The 26,108-nt window shown below is 32.8% G+C and overlaps 1 protein-coding gene across 7 annotated transcripts in view; it reads left to right on the forward strand.

Annotated features, from left to right (window-relative positions):
* ARID4B (AT-rich interaction domain 4B) overlaps positions 1-26,108 on the forward strand; it is a 170,585-nt gene that overhangs the window by 102,224 nt on the left and 42,253 nt on the right. For 5 of the 7 annotated variants that reach the window (XR_012133315.1, XM_073241274.1, XM_073241272.1 and 2 more), the window contains exons 12-17: positions 4,520-4,592; positions 6,119-6,213; positions 7,109-7,206; positions 7,925-8,165; positions 8,455-8,630; positions 12,828-13,082. Coding sequence is in view for 6 of the 7 variants with exons in the window: in XM_073241274.1 (XP_073097375.1) it covers positions 4,520-4,592; positions 6,119-6,213; positions 7,109-7,206; positions 7,925-8,165; positions 8,455-8,630; positions 12,828-13,082 (938 nt within the window). In the remaining variant the exon portion in view is untranslated. The remainder of the gene's footprint in view (positions 1-4,519; positions 4,593-6,118; positions 6,214-7,108; positions 7,207-7,924; positions 8,166-8,454; positions 8,631-12,827; positions 13,083-26,108) is intronic. The other 2 variants (XM_073241270.1, XM_073241271.1) reach the window with 2 other exon arrangements.

Consider the following 26,108-nt stretch of genomic DNA (forward strand, 5'->3'; position numbering starts at 1 on the left):
TTTAGTATTCTTTACCATCATGTAGACAGCTGTCACTGTATACAGCTGCATATTTTATTGAAATACCTAGAAAAGTATAGAAGTCTAAAAGAGAAGTATAAAAAAATCTTCCATCTAGTATTAAAAGAATAATCATCAAAAAAGTAAAGATTGATATCTCTTTGACTGAGAGAGTCTTATTTTATCTAATACAAATGGGTAGATCTAATTAAATCACAAATAAAACATCTGTGAATTTATTGGATCAAAAAGCTAAAATTTTAGGTTTTTTATACCTGGTACTAGGTCTAACAGACAAGTATCAAGAAAAGAAAAAATGACCATGATACTACTAGTGACACTGCACCAAGATTCTCTTCAGTGGTTTTTTTGAATGACTTAATAAAACTTATTGGGTAAATGGTGTAGATAGTGAAGACTACTATATGATGAAGTGAAATTGTTTTTAATATTTTTAAGAGGTTAATGGCAATAGCATTTTAGGTAGAGTATGAAATTCTGCCATTTACCTGTAGTAGACAACAATTAATGAAATAGGATTGTTTCAGAGTTTATGTTTTATGATACAGTGATCTATGCAATACAGTATATTGTGTAAAAGTTTATTGGCTTCATGTTCTCCCCTGCTGCTTTCCATTTAAAATGCTAAAATGAGCAATCTTTCCCTTGCTTAAAACCTCCTCAGTGGCTTACAGAAGTCAAACTTCACTTTCGGAACCTCTTTTAAAGTCTAGTCCCTGCCTTTTTTTTCACATTCACATATTTATTATAGTCTATTGTTTTAATTACCCTATTTTATTATTAATTGTTGCTAATCTCTTATTGTGCCTATTTATAAATAAAACTTTGTCACAGGTATGTATGTATGGGAAAAAACATATTATATATGGGGTTCAGTACTATGTGGTTGCAGGCATCCAGTCTTGGAATAGGCTACTGTACTTGGGTGCCTATTTTCAGTTCTTTTGAGTATTCACGTTAGTTCAGTTCTTTTGAGTATTCACGTTAGAGTGGAATTGCTGGGTCATATCGTAATGCTGTGTTCAACTTTTTGAAGAACTGGCAAACTTTTCCACAGCAGCTGTACCATTTTACATTACCAGCAGCAATGTAAAAGCATTCCAACTTCTTCACATCCTTGCCAACACTTGTTATTTTACTTTTTTTTTCAATTAAAGTATCATTAATACTTTCTTTTATTTACTATTTCTTTTATTTACTATGTACTAACATTAATACAATCTTACAAAGGTTTCACATGAACAACATTGTGGTTTCAACATTCACCGATATTATAAAGTCTTCACCCCCCCCCCCACCCTATCGCAATCACTATCTGTCAGCTTAGTAAGATGCTGTAGAGCCATTACTTGTCTTCTCTGTGCTGTACTGCCTTCCCTGTGACCTACCTATATTGTGATTATGGATTATAGTGCCCCTTAAGCCCCTTCTCCCTCCCTCCCCACCCACCCTCCCCAACCTCTCCTTTTTGGTAACCACTAGTCTGTGGGTCTGCTGCTGTTTTGTTCCTTCAGTTTTGCTTTGTTGTTATATTCAACAAATGAGTGAAATCATTTGGTACTTGTCTTTCTCCACCTGGCATATTTCACTGACCGTAATGCCTCCATCCATGTTGTTGCAAATGGTTGGATTTTTTTTTTAATGGCTGAATAATATTCCATTGTGTATATATACCACGTCTTCTTTATCCATTCATCTGTTGATGGACACTTAGGTTGCTTCCATATCTTGGCTATTGTAAATAGTGCTGCAATAAACATAGGGCTGGATATGTCATCTTCAATTAGGGATATAGTTTTCTTCTGATAAATTCCTAGGAGTGGAATTACTGGGTCAAATGGTATTTCTATTTTTAGTTTTTTGAGGAAACTCCATATTATCTTCCACAATGGTTGAACTAATTTACATTCCCACCAATAGTGTAGGAGGGTTCCCCTTTCTCCATATCCTTGCCAGTATTTGTTGTTTCTTGTCTTTTGGATGTTGGTCATCCTAACTGGTATGAGGTGGTACCTCATTGTGGTTTTAATTTGTAATTTCCCTGATGGTTAGTGATGTGAAGCATCTTTTCATGTGCCTGTTGGCTATTCAGATTTCCTCTTTGGAGAAGTGTCTTTTCATATCCTCTGCCCATTTTTTAATCAGGTTGTTTTTTGGGTGTTAAGGTGTATGAGTTCTTTATATATTTTGGATGTTAACCCCTTATCAGATAAGTCATTTACAAATATATTCTCCCATACTGTAGGATGCCTTTTTGTTCTACTGATGGTGTCCTTTGCTGTACAGAAGCCTTTTAGTTTGATATAGACCCACTTGTTCATTTTTGCTTTTGTTTCCCTTGCCTGAGGAGATGTGTTCAGGAAAAAGTTCTCGTGTTTATATTCAAGAGATTTTTGCCTGTGTTTTCTTCTGTGAGTTTTATGGTTTCATGACTTACTTTCAGGTCTTTGATCCATTTTGAGTTTACTTTTGGGTATGGAGTTAGACAATAATCCAGTTTCATTCTATACATGTAGCTGTCCAGTTTTGCCAACACCATTTGTTGAAGAGGCTCTTTTCCCCACTGTAGATTCATGGCTCCATTATTGTATATTAATTGACCGTATATGCTTGGATTTATATCTGGGCTCTGTATTCTGTTCCATTGATTTTTCACTGTTCCTGTTCCAGTACCAAATTGTTTTGATTACTGTTAGGCCCTGCCTTTTTTTAAAATCACTTCTCTTGGTAAACATTCCACCCCCACTCTGAACTTTATGCTGTAGCAATAGCAAAATGCATGCCTTGTTTCTGCTCACTTTTGCACCTCTCCCTACAGTGCTTTTTCCCTTTCTCTCCATCTGGTATACTCCTTCCTGTTCAGTTTTCAAAACTCTTTTCAAATGTTACTTCTGTAAAGAGAAACCTTCTGTGACCCATCGCCTCCCTCACCTCAGGAAAGTTACGTATCTTTATCACACACAGGCACCCACATACATTCATTGTCTATTTTTTTCCTCCTACTAATTTCTAAGCTCTTGAGAGACCCTGTCTTACTTGTATTCACACTCACAGTGTCTGTCACAGTGTGTAACATATAACAGATGATCAATAAATGTCAGTTACCAAACTTTTGTTGCTTAGATTTGTGTTTTACAGTTTTTGTAAAAGCAAATCTGGTTTCTGGTTTAAATGCTTTCTTAAGTTAATTAGAAGCTTCACTTAAAAAATTTTAAAACAGAAATAAATTTGTCAGTTTAAGAAAGTTGATGGAAACATCAAGATAATATCTAGATAACGTATTTCCTTAAACATATATAAACTTATATTTCCTTAAACTATCTTACCAAAACCCAGCATATGTGGACCATGTTTAAATTCAGAAATATAGATCTTTCATAAGCAAAGTAACTATCATCATTTATTCTTCTCTACCCAACTAGCAAACCTAATAGAAAACATAGGTTTTTGTTTTTTGTTTTTAACTTGCCTTTCTTTGCTCTGCTAGCTTTTAAAATAAAGGGGCAAATCTCAAACAATGACATTAGTCACATGGTTTTTAAAATTAAAATGCTGTATTTAGACTATCAGTTGAAAGTATGCTTCTAACTTTTACAATTAGAAATACATGTGATTCAGCCTGAGTAACTAAAGGTCAGATGTATATTTTGAATCACTTTCTCTGCAGTTACTCCTAATCACGTTCTGTAATGGCAGGCTCCATTGCTTGTTTTAAAAAATTTGATTCAGCACCTAGCATAGTGCCTGTTCTTACGGTGCTCATTAAATGTTTGTTGAATGGATGATAGTCACTGAATTTATGAGTTCCTCAGTCTCACCTACTACCCTGCTCCTTGCAGGTTGCTTCAAGACCAGCTCCCTACTGCCACAGCCCTTGGCCTCAGCAGCAAGAAGCTAGTCCTTCCCTTGTAATTGATAAATCGGGGAACTATTTTATTACTTGAAGATTTCCCTAAGTCTGAATCTTCAGGTATTGTAGATCAAGTTTGTTCCCCACTTACTTATTTTATAAGCTTGAAGTACTACACAGTGGGGCTCTATATAATGAAGGATACTTATAGTTAAAGCTGATGGGACCCACACTTGTATAGTTTCTTGAGGAGCAATAATAGAGTCAGTTTTTATTTTAAACCCTGACCAATTTAGTATAAGTGAGAGTAGGTTGTCTTGAGCCTGTGATACTGATTTAAAGACTAGGTCTCAGATATGATAAGTCCATGAACCATCTTGCTAGTCTCATTGCTTATGTGAAAATTTACAGTTGGAATTTTGGGATTTTTGTTCTATATAGGAATAGAGGACATATTCCTTTATAAAGTAAAATGTCTAATGCACTGTGCTGGGTTTGAACAGCATAGTATTAAGAAATAATTATTTGGTAAAACTTTCAAAATATTTTAGTGACAATTTGTCTTTGCTGTTAGTAGGAAATCTGCTTGTATTATTAAAATGCTTAACTGAGGAAAATAATATTCTATTTTTTTGTGGCTAAAATCAGGAAGAAATAGAACCATTTCCAGAAGAAAGGGAGAACTTTCTTCAGCAGTTGTACAAATTTATGGAAGACAGAGGTGAGTGTTTTGTTTTGTCATTAGTGTTGTATCAGGTAAGAACACTATTCATTAAGCTTCATGTCACTTGTAATCATAGATGCCTTTTGTTTGTCAGTATCACCAGCACCTAGCATAGTGTCTACCATGTGGTAAGTGGAATGAAGAAATTGACAGTATTTTGATGGATAATATAGCTATGGACCCATAAATAAATCCCTGTATTCTTCCCTGCTTATCTCTCTACCTATCCATGGAACCCTGATGACCTCTTATACTAGATAACAGCAGCAGAATGGGAGTTATAGTACCAATTTATTTGCATGTATATAGATATCTCTAGCAAAAAGCCTTCTCCAAAATCACTGTTTGATGTATCTAGGGTATGTGTGTATGTGAATACAAATGAGTGAGAGACAGAGAGAGAGACACCCACACCATACTCTTAAGGCGGGCTGTCAGTCTTCCTGTGTCCCAGCTACATAGAACTAAGAGAATTAAACCATCCACAGGGAGGCAGAAATAGAGAAAGGTAAAATCTTTTCTGGAGCCTTGGATTAGTTTACTGAGTCTGCCTTGTTGAAGAAATGCAAGGATTAGAGAAAGAGGAATGGTGGTAACCTTTAATTCACAGTGATGATCTAGACCTCTAAGAACTGTGGCCCTGATTTTCTGGCTAATCTGCTATTCAGAGTATAGTTTCTCCTTTCCTGGAATGATGCCTTTAAAAAGAGAGTGAGAGAAGCAGAAAGCTCTCTAGCTTGAGGAGAAGGACAAAATGAATAATATTTAGAAGTGCCACTATTCTCTGGGAATTAATGTTTTTTAAATCCTTGTTTGTATTGCTGATGAGTAGAAGCTGGCCCTCCTTGTCTTTTGCTCTTGTAAATGCTAGTGGCTACTACAATGCAGACATCTTTTTATTCTTTAATACAAAATGTCCTGAATTCCTGTATTATTAGTATGAATAGAGACTTGGCCTAAGGAGGGTAGGTATTTTATAGGCTTTTGTATCAGATTCAATAAAAAATGTGAAGAAAATGAATAAAATCTAGTATTAGAAAAAGAATGATAAGATACAATTATGCCAGTCATATATCTTTTGGAAAGGACCGTAGGTTGTGTATCTGTCTATCCTGTTATTCTTCTGCCACTTGCTAACAGTTTGTTAGTTTTAGTGTCCTTGCCCTACATTTTCCCATGTTAGAATGAAACAGAATTATAGTTTTTACTGTACAATCATTATTTCGAGTAGTAGTAAATTAGTAAAATACAAAAAAGTATCAAAAATAACTCTTTGTGAAGCAATTGCCTATCAGTTACCTCAGCACTTTCTTCAGTTCTACTAAACCTTGTGTCACTGATTTTTGAAAAATTTAAGTAGTAGACATCATCTTTTTGATTAACAAGGGACTTTTTTCATATATATATATATATACACACACGCGCGCTCACTTTGCACTACGTATGTTTGGTGGTAATATTTGAGTCTTTTGAAATTTACATAAAAACTGTAGTGTGGTTCTAATATATGTTTTCTTTAATAGGCACACCCATTAACAAACGACCTGTACTTGGATATCGAAACTTGAATCTCTTTAAGTTATTCAGACTTGTACATAAACTTGGAGGATTTGATAATGTAAGTTTTACAGTCAAAAGTGAAACATGTTTTTCAAACAGCATATTTTCTTATCTAAAAATTACCTAAAATTGTCTACTAGTAAAAACCTAAGAATAGAAGGAAAATAAAATGGAAAATATGTTAGAAACAGCTTCCTCAGATCAAATATAAATTAAGGATTTCAAAAAATGGGGTATCTGATTTACTGTTTATTTTGTCAAAGTTTTTCATAAACCACCTGTGTTTATCTGAGTCACAGCACAACCATATCAGTGGAAATTCTTTCTTTCTATTTTTTTGCCCTGGACTCTAAGGCCCTTGATAGTAGGGATCTGTCTTACTAATCTTTATATCCTTGATCTTTTCTACTGTGCCCTGGTATCTATATAAAACATTTATATGTGTGTGTATACAAGTTGAAAATCTCTGTTGAACTGGAAAAATTATCTTAAGTTCTCTATGATATATGTGTTCATCCAATTAAGACTATCTGGAAAAAAAAGTTTTCTGTAGAATAAAATGCTTTGCTAAGATCTATAGAAATTGTTTGATTTATTAGCTTGTGAGTTCTGTGGGAAAGAATACATAATTTAAAAACTCTTATATCTCTGTCTTTTCATTACAAATTTGGTGTAGGAATCTGGATGTTCTCTTATTTACTATGGCAGTTTACTTAAAAGTCAAATAGATTAATACTTGAACATCTGTAATTCTCTGAGATTTTTTAGAATACTAAAACCTACTTTAAAATATTGTAAACCAAATTTTTGATTTAGAATTTATCAAGATTAGTATTTTTCATTCCTTTGAGACTAGAACCATTAAATATAAATACATATTTATATATACTGTATTTATCAAATTATATTCCCCCCTCTTAACTTTGGAGTTTTCATTTCACTTTGTCCATTAGATTGAAAGTGGAGCTGTCTGGAAACAAGTCTACCAAGATCTTGGAATCCCTGTATTAAATTCAGCCGCAGGATACAATGTTAAATGTGCTTATAAAAAGTAAGTTGGTGTATTTGATATAGCTATATTCAATATTTTACCTATAGAGCAGGATGGAATTTGCCATGTAGCTATTTATTTCTCCTAAGAAGCAATCAAATTTTTTCTAGAGTAATCAACTCTATAGTGCCACTTTCTAGAATATATTCCAAGAATAATAGATCTATGAGATAATCTGTGAAGAAAAGTTTTTCTGGCCAAATAAATTTGAAAGTACTGTGTAGAGGTTAAAGAGAAAGTTTGAAAATCAAATAAACCTGGCTATAATTCTTGATTCTACCAATTACTAGCTGTTTGTGCTGTAGCTCCTTTTATTCTAAGCCTCAGTTTCTTCATTTGTAAAATGTGGTAATACTACATATCTTGCTCTGATGATCAAGTGAGATTTTACATGTACTAGGAGGCCCAATGACTGGCATATAAGAAATGCTCAACAAATTGATGCTATTCCAAATACTTATAAAAGATACTATTAAAATTACTATAAGATTATAACAGTCTTTTCATTTTCAGCATAGTTTTTTTTATTGAATTTGTTTCTTTGAAATATGTTTGTATTTGGGCTAAAAAGATTAGTAAGACCTCAACAAAAATAAATTAGATTTTTAATACAGCTCAGTATCTGAGAACTTAAGCAAAATAAATGAACACAAAACTACAACTCTCTAGTAATACTTTGAAATGTTTTCCCAAATAAAATTTCTCTTCCTGTTTCCAGATACTTATATGGCTTTGAGGAGTACTGTAGGTCAGCCAATATTGAATTTCAGATGGCATTGCCAGAGAAAGTTGTTAACAAGCCATGTAAGGAGTGTGAAAATGTAAAAGAAATAAAAGTTAAAGAGGAAAGTGAACCAGAGATCAAAGAAATAAAGAGTGAAGAAGAGGAGAATATAATACCAAAAGAAGAAAAGCCTGAAGATGATATTGAAAGAAAGGAAAATACCAAGCCCCCTCTGGTAAATTAGATACTGTTAATAGTCCTTTGCCTTCATTGGTACATTTTCTACATCCTCTGTAAAGTTTTCATAATCAATTTAGATTGTTTGTGCATTTTCTTAATTTCTTATTTGGAAGAGCTATTAGCTGTTTTTGCTTAGTGTTTTAGGAATGGCAGGAGCTTCTTAAAATAACTAATAACTATTGATGTTGGTACTGGTTGGTACCGCTTTTTGTTAACAGTTAGATCATGGAATTAGTTTGGTAATTTTTATTTTTGTTGGTTTAGTTCCTCTGATCTTTTTCTAGGGGAGTAAAAAGAATTTATTAGAATCTATACCTACACAGCCTGATCAGGAAAAAGAAGGTAATATGAAAAAAACAGGAGAAAATGAAAATCTGGAAGATAAAGATGATGAGACAACTGGGGTCGATGATTCTCTCAGCATAAAGGTAGAAGCTGAAGAAGAAAAAGCAAAATCTGGGTAAGAAATTTGTTTTTGGTTAAGATGCATTTTGGTTGAATGAATTCTTATAATTTGCTCTTTGTGTGGCTTTAAGAATCTCAATTTGACAAAATACAGAATAATTCAGTGATTTGCACTTACTATGTAAATAGCCTTTGCCTCCTTCAGAGACCCTACAAAAGCCAAATTGTGGCAAAAGATTTTTGACCCATTCTTCTTGCTCTCATCATGGAAATCCATAAAATTTTGAGCTAGAGAAAAGTATTTTACTGCATTAAGCTATGCTTAATAACCAGATAGTACAAATTTGGGAAGATGGCTTTTTCCAATGTTTTGTAGATGGTATGTTGGCTGTAGCTTCTGAGAGTTGTGTTCATTTATTAAGCAAAAATAAGAATGGAAAAGTGTTTATAATTAGTTTTCAAAAGGCCAAAACGGTTATGTTGTGCTTGATGTGACAGTAGTTATTTACTTGTTTCGGTCGGTATGGAAAGGTGAATCACTTGGCAATGAAATTTATGTACTGCCAGTGGACCCCTGGATTTCTTAGGTGATCTTTGGCATCTAATCTTTATATCTGAGGTTTAAAAAAGCTAAACATCCCCATTGTTGGTGGTCCATTAAAAATAATTACAACCAAACTTTTTGTATCATTTTAGTATTTTTCTGAAACTTGACCACAGCATGCAGACAGACAGGAGAAAAACCCATGATTAGATAAAGAGAGTAAGAGGTGTTTATTTTACTTTGTTGTATATCTGTGTGTACAAAAATATATTTCCAGTATTCCATACTGATATTAGAGATTATTTCAATTAATAAGAAACTTAATAAGTATCCAGCTTTTTGACTAAACTCTCTCGATCATTTAGTGTTCTGAAATTCTGGTGGTAACATGCAGATAAACATTGAAGAAAAAACCTGGGTTTAGATGAATATAGTATTCTTGGTTATATTTCTGTGTGTGTAAATATGTATTTGAAGTACTCTTTGCTGCTACGAGAGACTATTTCAACTACTAAGAAACTTAGTAAGGATTCAGCCTTTTGCCTAAAAATCTGACTTTTGAATCTGCAAATGTTTCTGGAATATGTCCTGTATGGAAGGCACTGTTATAGATAGGCCTGTATTTCCTCTTTGTTATTAATAATTATCTTAATAAAACTTCAGCTGTTTATAGTATAAACTCTATTTTGTAGGTTTTTAAAAATTCTTCAACTGTATGGGTTTTTTACTATAGATATTTGCAAATGTATCATACCACAAACTGAAGTTTTCCTGGTGTGACTGCCTGAATTTTGGAAATGTTCTTTAGAAGCATTGTGTGTTGGGGATGCCAAAGTTGATTTCTGAGTTTTATAAGTGTAGTCAAAAATCTTACAATTATCAAAAATATAAGTATTTTTCTAATACATAAATTATCTCTAAGTAATTAGCTACTATCAAAAGTATTCAGTGTCCTTCGTTCATAGTCCAGTTTTGGGAGATGAAATAAGTTAGTTAATTTATGTTAAATGCCTGGTTCAGTGCCTGGCCCATAGTTAAATATTAATAAATTGTAGCTTTTAAAAAATAATTTGTTTCATTGTAAGGAGTGTGACATCATACTGGGAAAATCTGATATTTCTTTGTGAATTCAGATGAAAAATACTTGCTGATACAGTTGGTTTCCCAAAATGTAGTTTTCTAATAATTAACAAAATGTGTGTGTATGTGTGTATGTGCGTGAATGTAATATATACATCCATTTTTGTAACTTACATTTAAAGCTGGTTCATTTTGTGCTTTCAAAGGCTGTCTTTCTTAGCATTCTATATTCTGTTTGGTTTAGTGCATTTAGCTCTGATTTTGCCCCTGCATTCCTAGAGGAGTAGAATATTTTCTTTGGCTGATAGCCAGCAATTGTGCTGTTTGCTTCTTTATATTTTAGTATATTATTATTTTATTAAGGTATCATTGATATACAATCCCATGAAAGTTTCACATGAGCAACATTGTGGTTTCAACATTCACCCATATTATTAAGTACACCCCCCACCCCACTGACCCCATTACAATCACTGTCCATCAGCAGAGTAAATGCTATAGAGTCATTACTTGTCTTCTCCATGCTATACTGCCTTCCCCTGACCTACCTATTACTTTTAGTAAATTATTTAAGTGACTTTCATTTGGTTTGTGTCTGGGACTGAAATGTGAAATTTTTAGTTTTAATTTTTGATTGCTTTGTTTTATTAATACAGAGTATTAGGTTTTAAATTTCTGATTGAGTAAGAGATTGCCCTACCACTTAAAGTAGGATTGTGTTTACTGTTATTGGCAGTCGTGTTCAGTGTATTATGTAACATAAAATACAGTTTAGAATTTGTTTTCATTCAAAAACTTTAAGACTTTTTATTCCTTTTATTCTATTTTCTTTCTTGCATAATGATTCTGAGGTGCATGATAAATCTCTTTAATGCATAATAAATTTCTTCTTTTGTTGTGGCCACCAGAGTACACTTCCTCTTCTCCCTGATTGATACACAGGGATATAATCTTATGATTTAAATAAATAACATTATTTAAGAAGTCTCAAATGCTTTAGTTTCATGTATGTATATTATATATATTTATAAATAATTTCTTTAAAATTGTTCATCATAGTTTATCATCCATAACAGCCTTTCCAATCTCATAGACATTTTAACCTTACTAATTATTTCTTGATTATAGGAATGTCAGTGTTTTTTTAGTAGAGGTCATGTTTTTAAAATCCTAGATTATACCTAATTTCATTTGTTTTAATTTTTAAGTACCGATTCATTTGACTTTAAATGAGTCTTAAAATAGGAATAATTCTTGAGAATCTTTGTAGACTTTGTGATGTATTTAAGAGGAAGTGGACATATTTGGTTCTTTTGTGAACCAGATTACTTCTGTGAACACAAGTGTATTAGGTTACCTTTTGTCCCTCCTGCCTCACTGTATAGGACAGAGGTAGAAGAAAAAAAGCATTACATTGCTGCTTGTGTCAGTATTTATAGATTATTTTTGTTGCCTATATAGTTGCATAGTTAGGAATGATAAAATATGTTATTGCTTAGAAGTTTGCATATAGGAATATAAGACTGAAACTCAGTGGAGGGGACTTTTTATATAAATATTTATTAACTTTTAAAGCTTAATGAGCTGTATTGGGGTTGTGTTTTATGATATTCATTCATCAGCTGTAGAGTAATGGATTCTTTCTGAGAGAAAACAGTTGTAATGAGTATAGATAGACTGCAGAGCAGATAAAAACTAAGTATAATCAAGAATTTCATATTGAAGTTTTTTTTAATCGAACACGTGTAAAGATTTAATCATTTAAGAATTTCTCCAACTTGTTTAGTACATATTTGTGACTAATACAAGGTGAATATGCATAGTGAATTTTAGAAAGTACATAAGATATTGAGAAAATTAAAATGGTTTCAGTGCTGCTTCTAGAGTTTCAAATTATTTTCATTTTTGTTTCATGTTATTTGGAATTGGCCTCTTATATACTTGTTTCTTTGGAACTTTCAAGTTGAGAGAATTGGTAAAGGCTTTCAGTAAATATGTAGTAAAAAGAGTAGAAATTGTGGTGAAGTTTAGAATAATAGAATAGAAAAAGCTTGATGTGACATTGATGTAGATTATGATATTCCTGTGAAAGGTAAAATAGTATTTCAGTTAGCATAACATTTGAAAATTTGGTGGAGCACCTGTTAAAGTTACTAAGACAAGCTGTTGGCTAGTAAAAATTTTTTTTTGTTTTAAACATCCTGGGGCCAAAAATATTCGAAATTAAAAATGATTTTTAGTCAGAAAATGGCTATAAAGTGTATTGATTCTTATTTTTGTCAACTAAGATGTAGAACACTTTTGTAATAAAACATAAGAAACTGTTACAGTCAACCTTACTAGTTTCTTGCTATTCATATTCAGCACAACTTCTGTTCTTCTGGCTATTGGAAATATTCTTTTGATGCATTACTTTCCAGTCTTCATTTACTCTAAGTGTACTTTTCTGTAACCACGGTCATCTTGTACATTTTTAGTTTTTAATATTAAATGGAAACTCAGAATTTACACATGGAATCTGCTGTTCCCGGAACAATCACAGCCACGATTTTTATCAATTTATGTGGTTTGGAACTGAAAAGGTTATGAAGTGTCTTTTATTAACTACAATTTTTTAAACCTTTCAAGAGATGAAACGAATAAAGAGGAAGAGGAAGATGATGAAGAAGCAGAAGAGGAGGAGGAGGAGGAGGAGGAAGAGGATGAAGATGATGATGGCCACAATGAGGAAGAGGAGTTTGAATGCTATCCACCAGGCATGAAAGTCCAAGTGCGGTATGGACGAGGGAAAAATCAAAAAATGTATGAAGCTAGTATTAAAGATTCTGATGTCGAAGGTGGAGAGGTCCTTTACTTGGTGCATTACTGCGGATGGAATGTGAGGTAACTTGAGTTTTAGCTAGTGATTACTACCTAAAAACACTTATAAAATAACTTTCTATTTTAAAATTTAATAAAAATTACAGATTTACTAGTATCCTAATTGAGATCATAGTATTATATTAAAAATATGTAGGTTTTAGTGTATAAATGCCTCGCTTTATGACTTCCTATTACTGTTTTCAGTACTTAGAAGATATCCTTAGTGTCTATCTAGAAAACTGAAGTCTATACAGTTGATTTGTATGTTATTCATGTAGGTTAATAGAGGCAACATTATTGGTGAAATGATAGAAAAATCTCTTAAAAAGATGAAAGAGATTTGAATTTCTTGATGTCTACAGGCCATTTATCAGGCTTCTTGCTCTCTTACTTTTCCAATTGCATTGCCACAGTAATCTCATCTTTGTAATCTTTCTCAGTCACCGTGTTTCTTTCCTTTAGTAGACAGAGCTTTTTAACTTTCAGTTTCTTAAGAAGCTTTAGCTATTTCAAGAAGACCTTACCTCCTCATTAACAGTTCTTGCATTACAGCCTTGTTCAAAAGTCTCAGAAATTTATTTGTATGTTTGAAAAAATATGGCTGAAGTGTCAGCAGGTTTGCTGGAGTAAGCATGCATTTCTGACAGCTACTGACCTGGGGAGCCAGAAGGCAAGGCTTAAGTTCGGTTTTAGGTCATGACCGATAACCTCAGTTTTTGTCTTACACAAGATTTTGTGTTTGAATTTTATCCAGAATTGGCAAGCCAGTTTTGGGATCTGATCATTTTAGGTATTTTTTAAGAAAAACTTAATTCATTTTGGTATGTTTGATATTGTATTTGAAATACAGCCTGCGGTAGTGTTGTTGCCCTTGAAAAGTTAACCATAGAAGTTTTAAGTGGTGGTTTCACTCTGTACCTAGTGTCTTCAAGGAGGAGTGTAGTTCTCATGCTTTATGTTTAAATTGTAGTCTGTGGTTTATGAAGTTAAGAAAACATCATCTCAAATTCTGTTAAAAATACTCTATTTCTTAAAAGAACATTTTGTGTTGTTTTGTTGTAGCAATAGAAAGGTCTAAAAGCATGTCTAATCTGATTACCTTTCTTATTTTGAGAAAAGTACGGTTGTGATCCATTCTGAAGCTTGGAAAAAATAGCAACTTAAATCATTAAACAAATGTTGAGGAGTTTTGTTTGGGACTTGTTCTTTATTTTTTCTAACGAATAAGAATAACGAAGTTTGGATTTTAAGAATACTGATCATGGATATTGTCCTGAAACAATCTTTTCCAGATATCACTTTTAATATCATGTGTAATTTATCCTTTCGGCTGCCTCTCTGGTGCATGAATTTCCTCACCTGAAGAGCTGGCTATTAATGGTCATGTTCAAAGAAAGATACTTGAGATCTTAGATACAGCTGTTATTAGAATATTTTGTCCAGTCTTTGATATGTAATCATTTTGATCTTACTAAATGATCTTATTAAATATAAATGTAGAGGAATTTCCACTTTGGCCTAGGATCTAAATGTAAATGTTAAATATGTTAGTTTAAAATTAGGAAGGAAAGAATTGAATCAGCAAAAACTGATACTACTAAGTAATGCCTATAATAGATAGATAAGAGCTACATCATCTTAGCATTTCCTTCCAGTTCTTTTCTCCTAGTTTTTTGCTAGTTTATGTAATGAGGCTGTTTTCCTAGTGACCTTTATGATATGCTTTTACATTCTGTGGAGGGCTTGATTATTTTCTGTTGTCTCATTAAATAAAAGAGGCTTAATAGGTATAAGAATTGAAACATTCATTAAATTAATCTGCAGTTAAGATACAGCTTTCTGTTTTGGTAAGAAAAGATTGACTAAGAGAAAGAGTAATCAATCTTACGAGAACATGGATTTTAGAGGATGGGAAGAAATATCCAGTCTTTTAGCTTTGAAATTGATAGAGGACTGGGTAGGATAAGGGAAGATTTTAAATTGAGGCATTCAAGTTTTTAATAATATAGAAAGGAAAATGAGACCTAGTTCGACAAGATATGCTTGTGTTACTGCGAATGATGCCATCTACTCCTGACAACTCAAGTGTTTATGTGGTATGAACTTTTAAAAGAAGAAAACTAACCATCTTGATGAAGACCTGTAGGATGGATTGCTACACACACCAGCATCATAGAGAAAACAACTATACCTCAGTAGATTAAGCAATTAATTTTCTTATAGTCGACATAACAATATTCCTATTCCTCTCTGCAATAATGACCAAGGAGTATGTCTTGATGAATACGCAGTAATGATCATTTTTGCTACTCCTTCATGTCTGAAGTTAATCTACTGACAACTGCTGCAAAATCCTCATCACCTCTACAACTATTTTCCTATTATTTAGGGGATCTTCAGCTTGATCTCTGAATTTACACTTAAAGATGTGAAATTAGAAATGAAGATTTATGCATGAAGGGACATGAAATAGTTTTACCTTTAGTGGAAGTCATTTGTTACGAGAGCAATTCAGGAAATTTTATATGGAGCTATTTATGAGAGTTTTAATCTGAAACATCATTTTCCAGCAAACAAATTTTTCTTAGTTTAAAGAAAATACTGTCTTTCTTATAATTTCTACATTTTTCCTGTTTTCTTAAGTGCTGTGTAAACCTTTACATTAAATATAATTTTCATTTATACCCCTATTTCTCAACCAAATAATGTTAATTTTTGTTATACAAACAAGTTTTACATGCTTATTCAGATTTACTGGAAATAGCCAGAACTTTGTATCATGAACCACCTAATGGCTTATAAGTGCTATAATACTGGTGCAGAATTTTTTATATGTGCCGACTATGTACAAAAGACCTCTCCAATATTACAGAATTTACTAGTTAGTACATGGTTGGAATAAGTTAGTGTTTTATTATACTCTTCTAAAAATAGCATTTAATCTAGAAAATGGGAAAATACATAAAATAGAAAAATAAGATCACTGTTAACATTGTAGTGTGTTTCCTTTTATCTTTAAAAAATACATCTTCGTACATTTTTTAAAAGTATAGTCATACTTAAGTAATTTTTAATAGAAGGCTGTTATATTTGCTTTAATTTCTCTTAGTGATATTAATATTTTACAGACTTTTTAGTATAATTAGCTAATTGATCCTTTCACTCTAAAGTTTCCAAACTATGTCATACTTGATTTTTGAAAATAAAGTTATACTTTGAAATTCACCTGATATCAATTCTGTTAGATGTGCTGGATTTACCATTGCTCAGTAGTATAGTTAAGTATTTTGGAACTTTCTGGGCTAGCTAGTTGGCATGGAGTTAAAATATTTTTTTATGTATCAAGGCCGATTTATTTTTCTCCATTCATTTCCAGTTTAGCTTTCCATAATCAAGTAGTTGGGAATTTGATCAGAGAATTTTTTTATATGGAGGATCATCACCTGCAGTAAAGGATATCCTTAAGTAAAAGAGAAGCAACACTGTAAAATTTCAACTGAAAAATTGTTAAATAAGTAACAACAGTTCTACCATATTACAAGTTATAGAACGGTGAAAATAAGATAAATTATTCTGAAATATATTATTTGAAATAAATGTATTTCATTAAAAAATGCCTTATTTATCTAAACAAATTGGTTCCTCCTTGGAGGGAATAGGTGGAGGGAACTAGTAGAAAGCTTTCACAACAAATGGGTTCAATCCCGCTTTTTGCAAGCGTTCAACTGATTTTTATTGAATGTAACTTCTTAATTAACAAACAAATTCACCACCCATGTGCAAAATACTGTGCTTGGCACTGAAGATATAAAGAAATGGTCCTTATTAAGGAATTTATTGTCCAGGCAAGGTAATTACCCCACCAGGATTTACAGTCCATTGATCCTACTACCATCCTTCCTCCACTGCCTTCAACCCTCCCTTTATGTTACTTACATTTTTCAGTCACTTGTTACTTGTTATAGTAGTTTTTGTACTGTTTTTCAGTTGCCCTGCAGTTAGTGCCCGCCTAACAAAAGCACTAGAACCCTGATTTAATCTAACATTCCTCCTATTCCTTGCAGCTGGAGGAAAGCAAACAGTCACATTAACTGGTATTATTTTAAATTCATGACTATGAACCTCATGTGGGCATTATATGTCCTCTTCCATTCACTATTCTATTTTTTTAGAAGACTATTTGATACTATTTCTTACCTCCTCAAATCCCTGTCCTCTGTTTCAGCTGGTGACCGTGCTTCTTACCTCATTGAAAAGTGGAAATAAGAGAATTTCTACAGATGTCCACTACATCTACCCTTTTACCTGTATCCGCTGCCACATTCTCTTCCTTCTTATCTTAGACTTAGGTGAACACTAGATTAAGCAATTAATACCTCTAACGCCATTCTTCTAATCGCCTTGACTTCTTGCCAAATCAGAGACGTGGGCCCAGAAATTCTCCCCCTTTTTCTCTCTCCTGTCAGTTTCTCCCTCTATACTAAGTCATTCCCATCCACATGAAGACCTGTAGTCATTTCTCCCATCTCAGAGAAAACTCACTTGAGCTTTCTCTTACTCTCCCCTACTGTGCCATTTCTTTGCTATGTTTCCATCCAGTGAATGGAATTACATTTGTTATCCTCCACTTGTTACCAGTTTCTCTCCTGTTGTTTTTGTGTAAACCACTTCCAATAAGGATTTGCACCCACCATGCCACCAAAACACTAGTGACCCCATCTAGCTGAATTCCATCTATATTTCTAACCTCTTGGCCACTTGCTTTATTGATGGAACTTGCCCCAGCTGATTGCTCCTTCCATGATAATTTTCACCTGGCTTCCAGCTGCTGCAGCTGAAACTGTTTTTCTTGTTTTCCTTCTCTACCTTTCTCAAAATTAAGAGACCACTCCTTGATTATTGACTGATTATTATTAGCATATAATTATTATTAATTATAGGGGATTATTTTTTCTTTCATTTGTTTTTTTCTTTCTAATTGTTCTCTTCTTTTATCCTTCTGATACCCATTTTAACTTCTTTTACATTCTGTTCCAATTTTTCCAGTAACTTTTGAGTCACTTTTCTGATAATGAATTTTTCTGAATTATTTTTTTGGTACAAGGGATTTGACCTTCTGGACTATAGCTTCCACCTAGGATTGTGGGTAACTTTTTTCCCCATTGTTCAAGCTTTCTATGTCAGGACCTTCATATTTTGAAAGTGCATTTAATTTTAAAACATGAAAAAATCCCAATTCCATATTCATTCCATTATATATATCCCTTACCACATCAAGAAATAGTACATGCCTAGCATTTGGTGAGTAGTAAAATAATGAACTAAACTGGACCTCCTTGCAACAAAAAGAAAGTAGAGCAGAAGTTAAAATCCAAATAAAAGGGACTGGTTTATAAAAGTAATGCCTTATAGAATATAGAGACTAATGGGGGATTGGGACAGATGTGGCCTAGCTCTCCAGCTGGAGCGTCGTCTTAATTCTTTTATATATGCTAACTCTAACTTTCTGAGGAACTGTCAAACTTTTCCACAGATGTTACACCATTTTACATTCTTACAAAGTTCCAATTTCTACATATCCTCATTAACATTTGTTATTTTCTGTTTAAAAAATTTTTTTAAATTATAGTTAATTTAGTGGTATCTCATTGCGGTTTTGATTTGCATTTCCATAATAAGTAGTGATGTTGAGCATCTTTTCATGTACTTCTTGGCCATTTGTATATCTACTTTGTCTATTCAAGCCCTTTGTCCATTTTGGAATTTTTTTGTAGTTGTTGAGTAGAGTAGTAGGAATTCTTCATATATTCTGTATATTAATCCCTTATCAGATAGATGATTTGCAAATATCTTTTTCCATTCTGTTAACACACGGGATTGGTTTTCACTGTCTTGATAGTGTCTTCTGATGTACAAAAGTTTTTTTAATTTTGATGAAGTATAATTTTTCTTTGTTGCCTGTACTTTTAGTGGTGTATTCTATAAAAGATCAAGTCCAGGGTTGCAGTCTGGTGCAGTTTTCTTTCCTGTTGCTCTGTTAGGATTAGTTGTATTAACTATTTTTTCGTATTATATATGGTTTTGGAAGGAGTTCTCTGTTCTCACCTCTCATACCACCATTTTAATCCTTCACCAAGTCCAGTGTTATGAAAAGTTCCCTTTATGTTTTCTTCTGAGAGTTTTAGCTCTAATATTTTAAGTTTTTCATCTATTTTGACTTAATTTTTATATATGGTAGTCAGTTCTTTTTATGACCTCTTTGGGTCATGTAAAGAGCCCATCTCCTAACTAGCAGCCAAAATGGGGTAGAGAACAAGACTGGAATCAATCTTATTAGAAATCCTCAGATTCTATGACGTTCCTTCCACTGCATGTCTCCTTTTGTACTTTAAAATTTCTTTATGTTACTTTTCAGCGTAATTATTCTGTTCTTTCCCTCTCAGAATATTCTACCTACTTCCTTCTTTTACCTCTCCACCCCCTTCTGTGTAATCTGATCCCTGCCTACTTTAACTGTATATAGCCTTTAGATTTAGGAATACAGAGTTCTCATATGCTTTAAACTAATAATTCTGGCAATGAGAGAAAAAGAAAAATATTCTAGGAAATTGTCTGCTTTATTTTTATAGTGTTAAAGTTAAAGAACTGTAAATGAAGACCACTTGACAATGGTTTCCAAGTAAATATCTGTAAATTTGCTTTAGGGGAAAGAAAAGGAATTTGCATGCTTCTTTTCCTATGTGCCATTCCTCTTTTCATACTTCACTGTCATCTTCTCCAAACTCTCACATCCACAAACCCTTTTTCGTCTCCTAGCCTGCTTACTTACATTTATGATAGAAAGCATTTTAAAATTAAAAAGGACTATGATAGGCAAAGGGCTGTGTTACTGCTCATGAGAAAAATTCTTTTGCAGCATGTAAATGTTTTGTATCCGTCCTACATGTAGAGAAATTTAAAACAAAGCTTCTAAGTAGGAAATACAGTGAACATAAAAATAACTTAAAAAAATTACTTTTGAGTGGACTAGTTTTTCAGTACAAATGAAAATAAACATTTCCTTTATGAACAAAGATTAGTAACTCAGATATTTTTGCACTCAAATGGGCTTGCTTTCTTCCTTTCTGTATTCAACTTAAGAGTGTTCTTAAACTGGACCTGTTCCACTTGGTAGTTTTTATAATTGGCAGGTATATTTAATGTAGAACATTAACTTGGACCCGTTCATTTGGTAGTTTTGTAGATTGGCAGGCACATAAAAGGACATCAGTATATTTGTCTAAATGTATACAAATATTAATACCCTAAATTTACCAAATGTTAATGAAATAAACTTCTGGGGTACTTCTAAAAGTCAGTATCTGCATTACATATACAATGAGGGCCACAGTTGTTAACCATTTTCATTGGTCTTTGTACCCTGGTAGAATGCTCTGTGATACGTCCTTAACATTACATACTACCTTTTCCTAAAGACCTATGCCTGTTTTCATTTTATAAAGTTTAATTCTCTAGGAAAACCTGTTGATATAATTAACTATACCAGTCTCTTGGACTGTTTGGTCAAATCTTAAGTATGATTATGCTATAATATTCATGATAGAAATAATATTCTGCTGTTGTATTCTGTATTGTGATGAACAACTTTCATGTATCTTTGATATGTATTTAAAACTGTTAAGTGAAGTGGAAATATGAAATGTTAATAGTATGCTTAGAATTTTATTTTTTCAATAATGTAATACTTTTTATTTTGTTGTATCTTAAGTACATGACTAAAAGCATTAAAAATTGTGTTCAGTGTGTCTTTTTGTAAATTTTGCTTTAACTATCTCTCAAATTAAAAATATATGTATAAAACTGAGATTATTACAGAAAACTCATGAAGTAGGCAAATACGGATAAAATTGCTTATAAAGTTTATAATTAATAACTTGTGCTACTTTTCACCATGATTCTGTTTTCCTATTATGATATACTTCTTTAAATTGAAATGTCATTGATGTATAATCTTATATTGGTTTCAAGTGTGTAGCAGTTTAACCGTTATCCATATTTGGTTTAACAGTTATCCATATTATTAAATCCTCACCCCAGTAGTGTGGTTACTATCTGTCAACATAGAAAAATGTTACAGAATCATTGGCTATAGTCCCCATTCTCTACTACTACCCCTGTGACTGACCAACTTATATTATTATTGAGAATTTTTGTGCCCCTTTATCTCCCTCACCCCACCCGCTCACCCCTCCCCCTCCCTATGATATACTTTTTTCCATATTTTCTTACCCACTTCAGGGGGGGAAATTTCTCTCCTTGCTAAGATAGCCTGAATGTCCACTTTAGATATGAGGTTTTTGAAAGTCAGGTTTCTTATGTGACATACATTAACTTTTTTGTATACACATAAAAAGATATAAAATATATACTGTTCAGCAATTGTTAAATGAGGCTATCTATTACAGGGAACAAAATACAAATGATTTTAATATTTTACTTACTGATTGGTTAGATTTTATCTTTTTTATAATCTGTGTACATATTTCAGATAGTGAGTTTTTAAGTATTATGTCACTTTGGTTTTGCTTATGAAATTATTTTAAAAATACCATTCCTCATGTAATTATGTTTTTTAAACATCTAAAATTATGTCTTTTGGGTATATATTAATACATGCTGATAATACTTCTCTGGAAGTGGTTTAGTTGGGTTTAAAAACAAGCAAGATCTGAATCAATGTAGGCACAGTAACCATTCTGGTATCTTATATCTGGTTGACTAGCATTTTTTTCCATTTTTATTATTGCTGAATGATTTATTTCTTAGATGATTTGCCAACACATCCAAACAAATATCATAAAATTTCTTAGAACTCTGTCTTTCTCTGGTGAGAGCAAGTAGGCTATGGTCTCTGACTGGTTCCTTGTAGCTTTAAAGTATTTTAATTCAACACATTTCAAAAAATCAAATACTTATGTGGCTTCTTCTTTTGGAAGGTTCAGAAGGTTTGTATTGTTATTTTTGTGATGCTGTTTAGTGTTTTTTCTGTTAAACTGTAAGCTCCTTGTGGGAAGGAGCTGTGCTGCATTCACTGCTGAATATCCTGTGTTTGGCACAGAGCCCAGCATGTAATCAGTACCTTAGAAGTATTTGTGGATTGAAGAAACCCTTGGGCAAACTTTTAGTCTTGGAGTTTCATACAATTTTTCATTTCAGGGATTGTCTGGCCCAGTTCCTTCATTTCATTGTAAGTCAGGGAGCAGATCTTTTGAAGCCAAATAAGTTGCTCATACCTGTTCTATCATGTTTGTTCCATTTGTTAAATATTAACTAGATGATCTCAATAGAAATATTTTCAGATAAGTCATGCATATACTTTGAAAATATTTTCCTTAGTACTTTAAATATCAGGTAAGATACTTGCCTAGATTCCATATATTAATTAGAGTGGATTTATTGGTAACTGAATTGAAAAAGTATGGTAAACTAACACACTTAGTCTTAATTTTCTAATTCAGTATTTTTAATATTTATTTCAATATTTGTTTTTCTTTGTTTTTCAGTACATTTTTTAAATTAAGAATTTAGTCATTCTTTTTTCTTTGTGCCCTAGCAAACTGTATTTCCTTTTGTCACCAAGAGGCCAATTACTTTCTTCTGATCCTAATTTCTAAAGGTGAAGTCCAATTAAAGGCAGGATAGTTTATATCAATAGTCCAAACTTCCTGGTTTTCCTCAGACATTCTTATAAAACTCTATCGCTTGGATCTAAAGTTGCAAGTCATTTTGTTGGTAGGCCAACCACTTAGCTTAAATTTCTCCCCTAGTTCTCAAGTTACATTATCACTAAACATGATAGTTGACAGCAGTAGGCCTGCTATCCTTGGAGAGAAACCTAGGTATTTAACAAAGTTTCTCTGAAGACCTGTTGCCCTAAATGTCCATTAAGTAGTGTTCTTCCTGTGCAGTAGAGAGACCCCTATCAAAATATGCACTCTAATGTCTTGATTCTCTCTGATGCTTAAAGCAGAGTCAAGATATTGAAGAGTCCCTGGGCAGGGGTGGCCATTACAGCTGAGGGAAGGACTGCATGTGCATGCATTTGGGGCTGTGTGAGAAAAGGACAAGAAGCATTTTAAAACCAAAACTTTGTAGTTGACTTAGTTATTAAGATTCTTATTTTTTTTAAAGACTATCTTGAGGGATGAGATTGAGAAATGCTTTATTATTTTATGTGTCTTAGCTGCAATTTTCTACTCTTTGCCTCTTCGCAGTTATTTCAGGTTTTATGGTATTTGAACTAAATTTTCCCATTTTCTGTCTTCATTGACTACTTTATCTGTTATGCCTAAAGTAAATGTATTATAGTCCCTTTTTAATATATATTAAATGTAGTTTATAAAAAGTCTACATTTATATAGAATAAACAGCATCAACTGCAGCTTTTTCTTGTAATTCTGAACTAAATTCCCTTCATTCAAGTCTTTATTCTTGGTATTGGATAGGAAATCAGAATTCTTGACCCAATAATATTGCCTCTTTTATTTAAATTAACTGGCACTAGTAAAATCAAAATTTTAAGTGGCCTTGCTGTTGTCTACAGGGAATGTTGATTTTTTTTTGCACTGGGTTTTGTTTTTTTCTCACATGAATTTATGTTTCTCTCTTTTCCTCTTCTTTGAAAGTATTCTGTAAAGAAAATAGAACACTTGACTAACACTGAGTCATTACATAAAGAGAAAGAAATTCCCATTTCCTATTTTTAAAATACAGTCATTAGTTACAGATATCAGTTTATTTTCTGATTTTTTTTCCTAGTAAGATTAATCAGGCAACTAAATATTTGTCAATATCAGTGGTCTCAGCCACTGTTTATTTGGTAAGGGCATTTGTAAATTGAAAAGGCTACTTAAACCAAACTTTTCACACATTGTTTTCACCCATTCTCCCATGGGTGGTACATTTTTGATAAAGCTTTTTCAGTTGCTGGTCTGTTACTTCTTTCTGTGCTTACTCTGAATAGGACCTGGTGTGCTCTCTACCTTCATCCTGGTATTCCACTGCCTTAACAGGCAGTCGATTTCCGATTCTTCTCTGGCTCTGTGCATAGTTCTTTTCTGGCAAGCCTGTTGCTTGTAAGGACACTTGGCTTTCATGGTTTGAGTTTTCTTAGTCTGTGAAATAAATTGGTTGATAGATTTGTAAGACATGACCTACTTCTAAAGTCTATTAATTTAAATAACAGTAAAAGTATTGTGTTGCACATTTTATAAAAATAGAGCATAAATCTGAGAAAAGAAAAAAATCTAAAAGAATAGTGTCAGAATGAGGGAATGCCCAAACAAATAAAAAGCATTCACAAAGTAGAATAGAAAGGGGCAAATAAAGCAGTCATAATATTAGCTAATATTTGTAGAACCATACATTAATTATCATGTAATTATTCTGATAGGAAACATATCTCAGGAATTTTTCCAGGAATCACCAAAAACCATACAGAATATTCAGTAATTTTAAATTGAAATTGTTGTCCAGAATAGTAAGACCACAATGTTTAATTACTCCTATTCAAATATTCTACAAGTGTGTGTAGTTTGTTTTATCTAATTCCAAAATCTATCTTTTTTGTGTCCTGCCTTGTCTAACACTCTTTCCACATCCAGATTCACTAAAGTTCTTCTGATAACCACTCCCCTCATACCATCCTTACTTTACAGTTGGGTGGAGGAGAAAATAATTACTACATAGTGTCTGTAAACTGGTGGTGCTTTGGCAGTGGGCATCAGCCTGTACCATACCGAGTAGCCATGATTTTATTTATGCATATGTTCCTTCTAGCTCGTTCCTAAGAGGATTTAAGCAATATACATTGTCTCTGAGTCATAAAGAAATCTTCCTTTATCCCAGTGAAAATTTTGATGAGGCAGTAACTTTTTTGCTTGTTTAATGTCTTTGGTGCTCCGTGTAAAATATTCAAATGTCCAGTATCATGGTGCTAGTGTTAAATTGAAAGCTACTGTTCTGTTCTACCCTAATTTGAAATAGAGTTCATGTCAAAAACCCAAGTTGAAATTGAAGAGCATTCTTCTTGGTAGTAAAAATGTTTGGTATTATAAAACTATGTACATAACAGATACTCTTTGGTTAAGGAAGATAAATACTGTTAGATATTTGTTTAGCTAATGTTAATGTGTGTAACCATTATGAACAATCTTCAGTTTATCTCATAGGAAAATAGCTGTTTTGTTTTCTTTTAAACAAAGTACATAGCATTGACTTCTGAACTATATTCAAGTAAGAGCAACTTCTAAGAGTTCACAATCAACTTTGCAAAGGGCGAGAATATTTTCTGTTCATTCAGCACCTTCAATTTTGGAATGAAGTAAACTGCTTTCTTCCTAAGCAGAATGCAATTTTTGGTAGTAGTAGGAAAATTTAAAGTATTGTAAATAAATAGGTAGGTGCTGCTGTGCTGGTATAACTACCAGAAGGAGTGAGTGTGTTTAGAAGAATGATATTTTATTCTCAAAATGATATTTTATCCTCAAAAAACCACATGTGATATGCATGTTTTTCTTAATTTTATTGTTACGTAATTTTATGATACAGAATAAACTAAATCTGATGTTGAGAATGGCTTGACCAAAAAGTCACGTAACTAATTAGCAGGGATTATGTAAAGACTCCTAGAACTCTTTCCATTCCTTCTTCATTCTCTCTAATGATTATATAGTGGCCTTCAACAGCTTCCAGCAGATACAAACATAGCCCCTTACATGGGGTTGAGCCCTCAGTTTTACTGCAGCCAGTAGTTTGCACCAGCAGTGTAACTCTGCCTCTGATGGTTGTTCTAAAAACTTTCCAGTCCTACTCTAGAGCAAAAATATAATTTATTAGTCAGGTCATGACCCAAGCCACTTACTTCTTGACTTTATTACTTCATTTAGTACCTTTAGTACTGAGAACATTTGAATTTAAAAGCTGATTTTCAGCTGTTCTTGTTCTGGAGTTAAAAATGTCAGTGAGCTTTTCATTTTCCACAATAAA

This window comes from Manis javanica, chromosome 7 (assembly GCF_040802235.1).
Source record: "Manis javanica isolate MJ-LG chromosome 7, MJ_LKY, whole genome shotgun sequence".
NCBI classification, from domain to species: domain Eukaryota; kingdom Metazoa; phylum Chordata; class Mammalia; order Pholidota; family Manidae; genus Manis; species Manis javanica.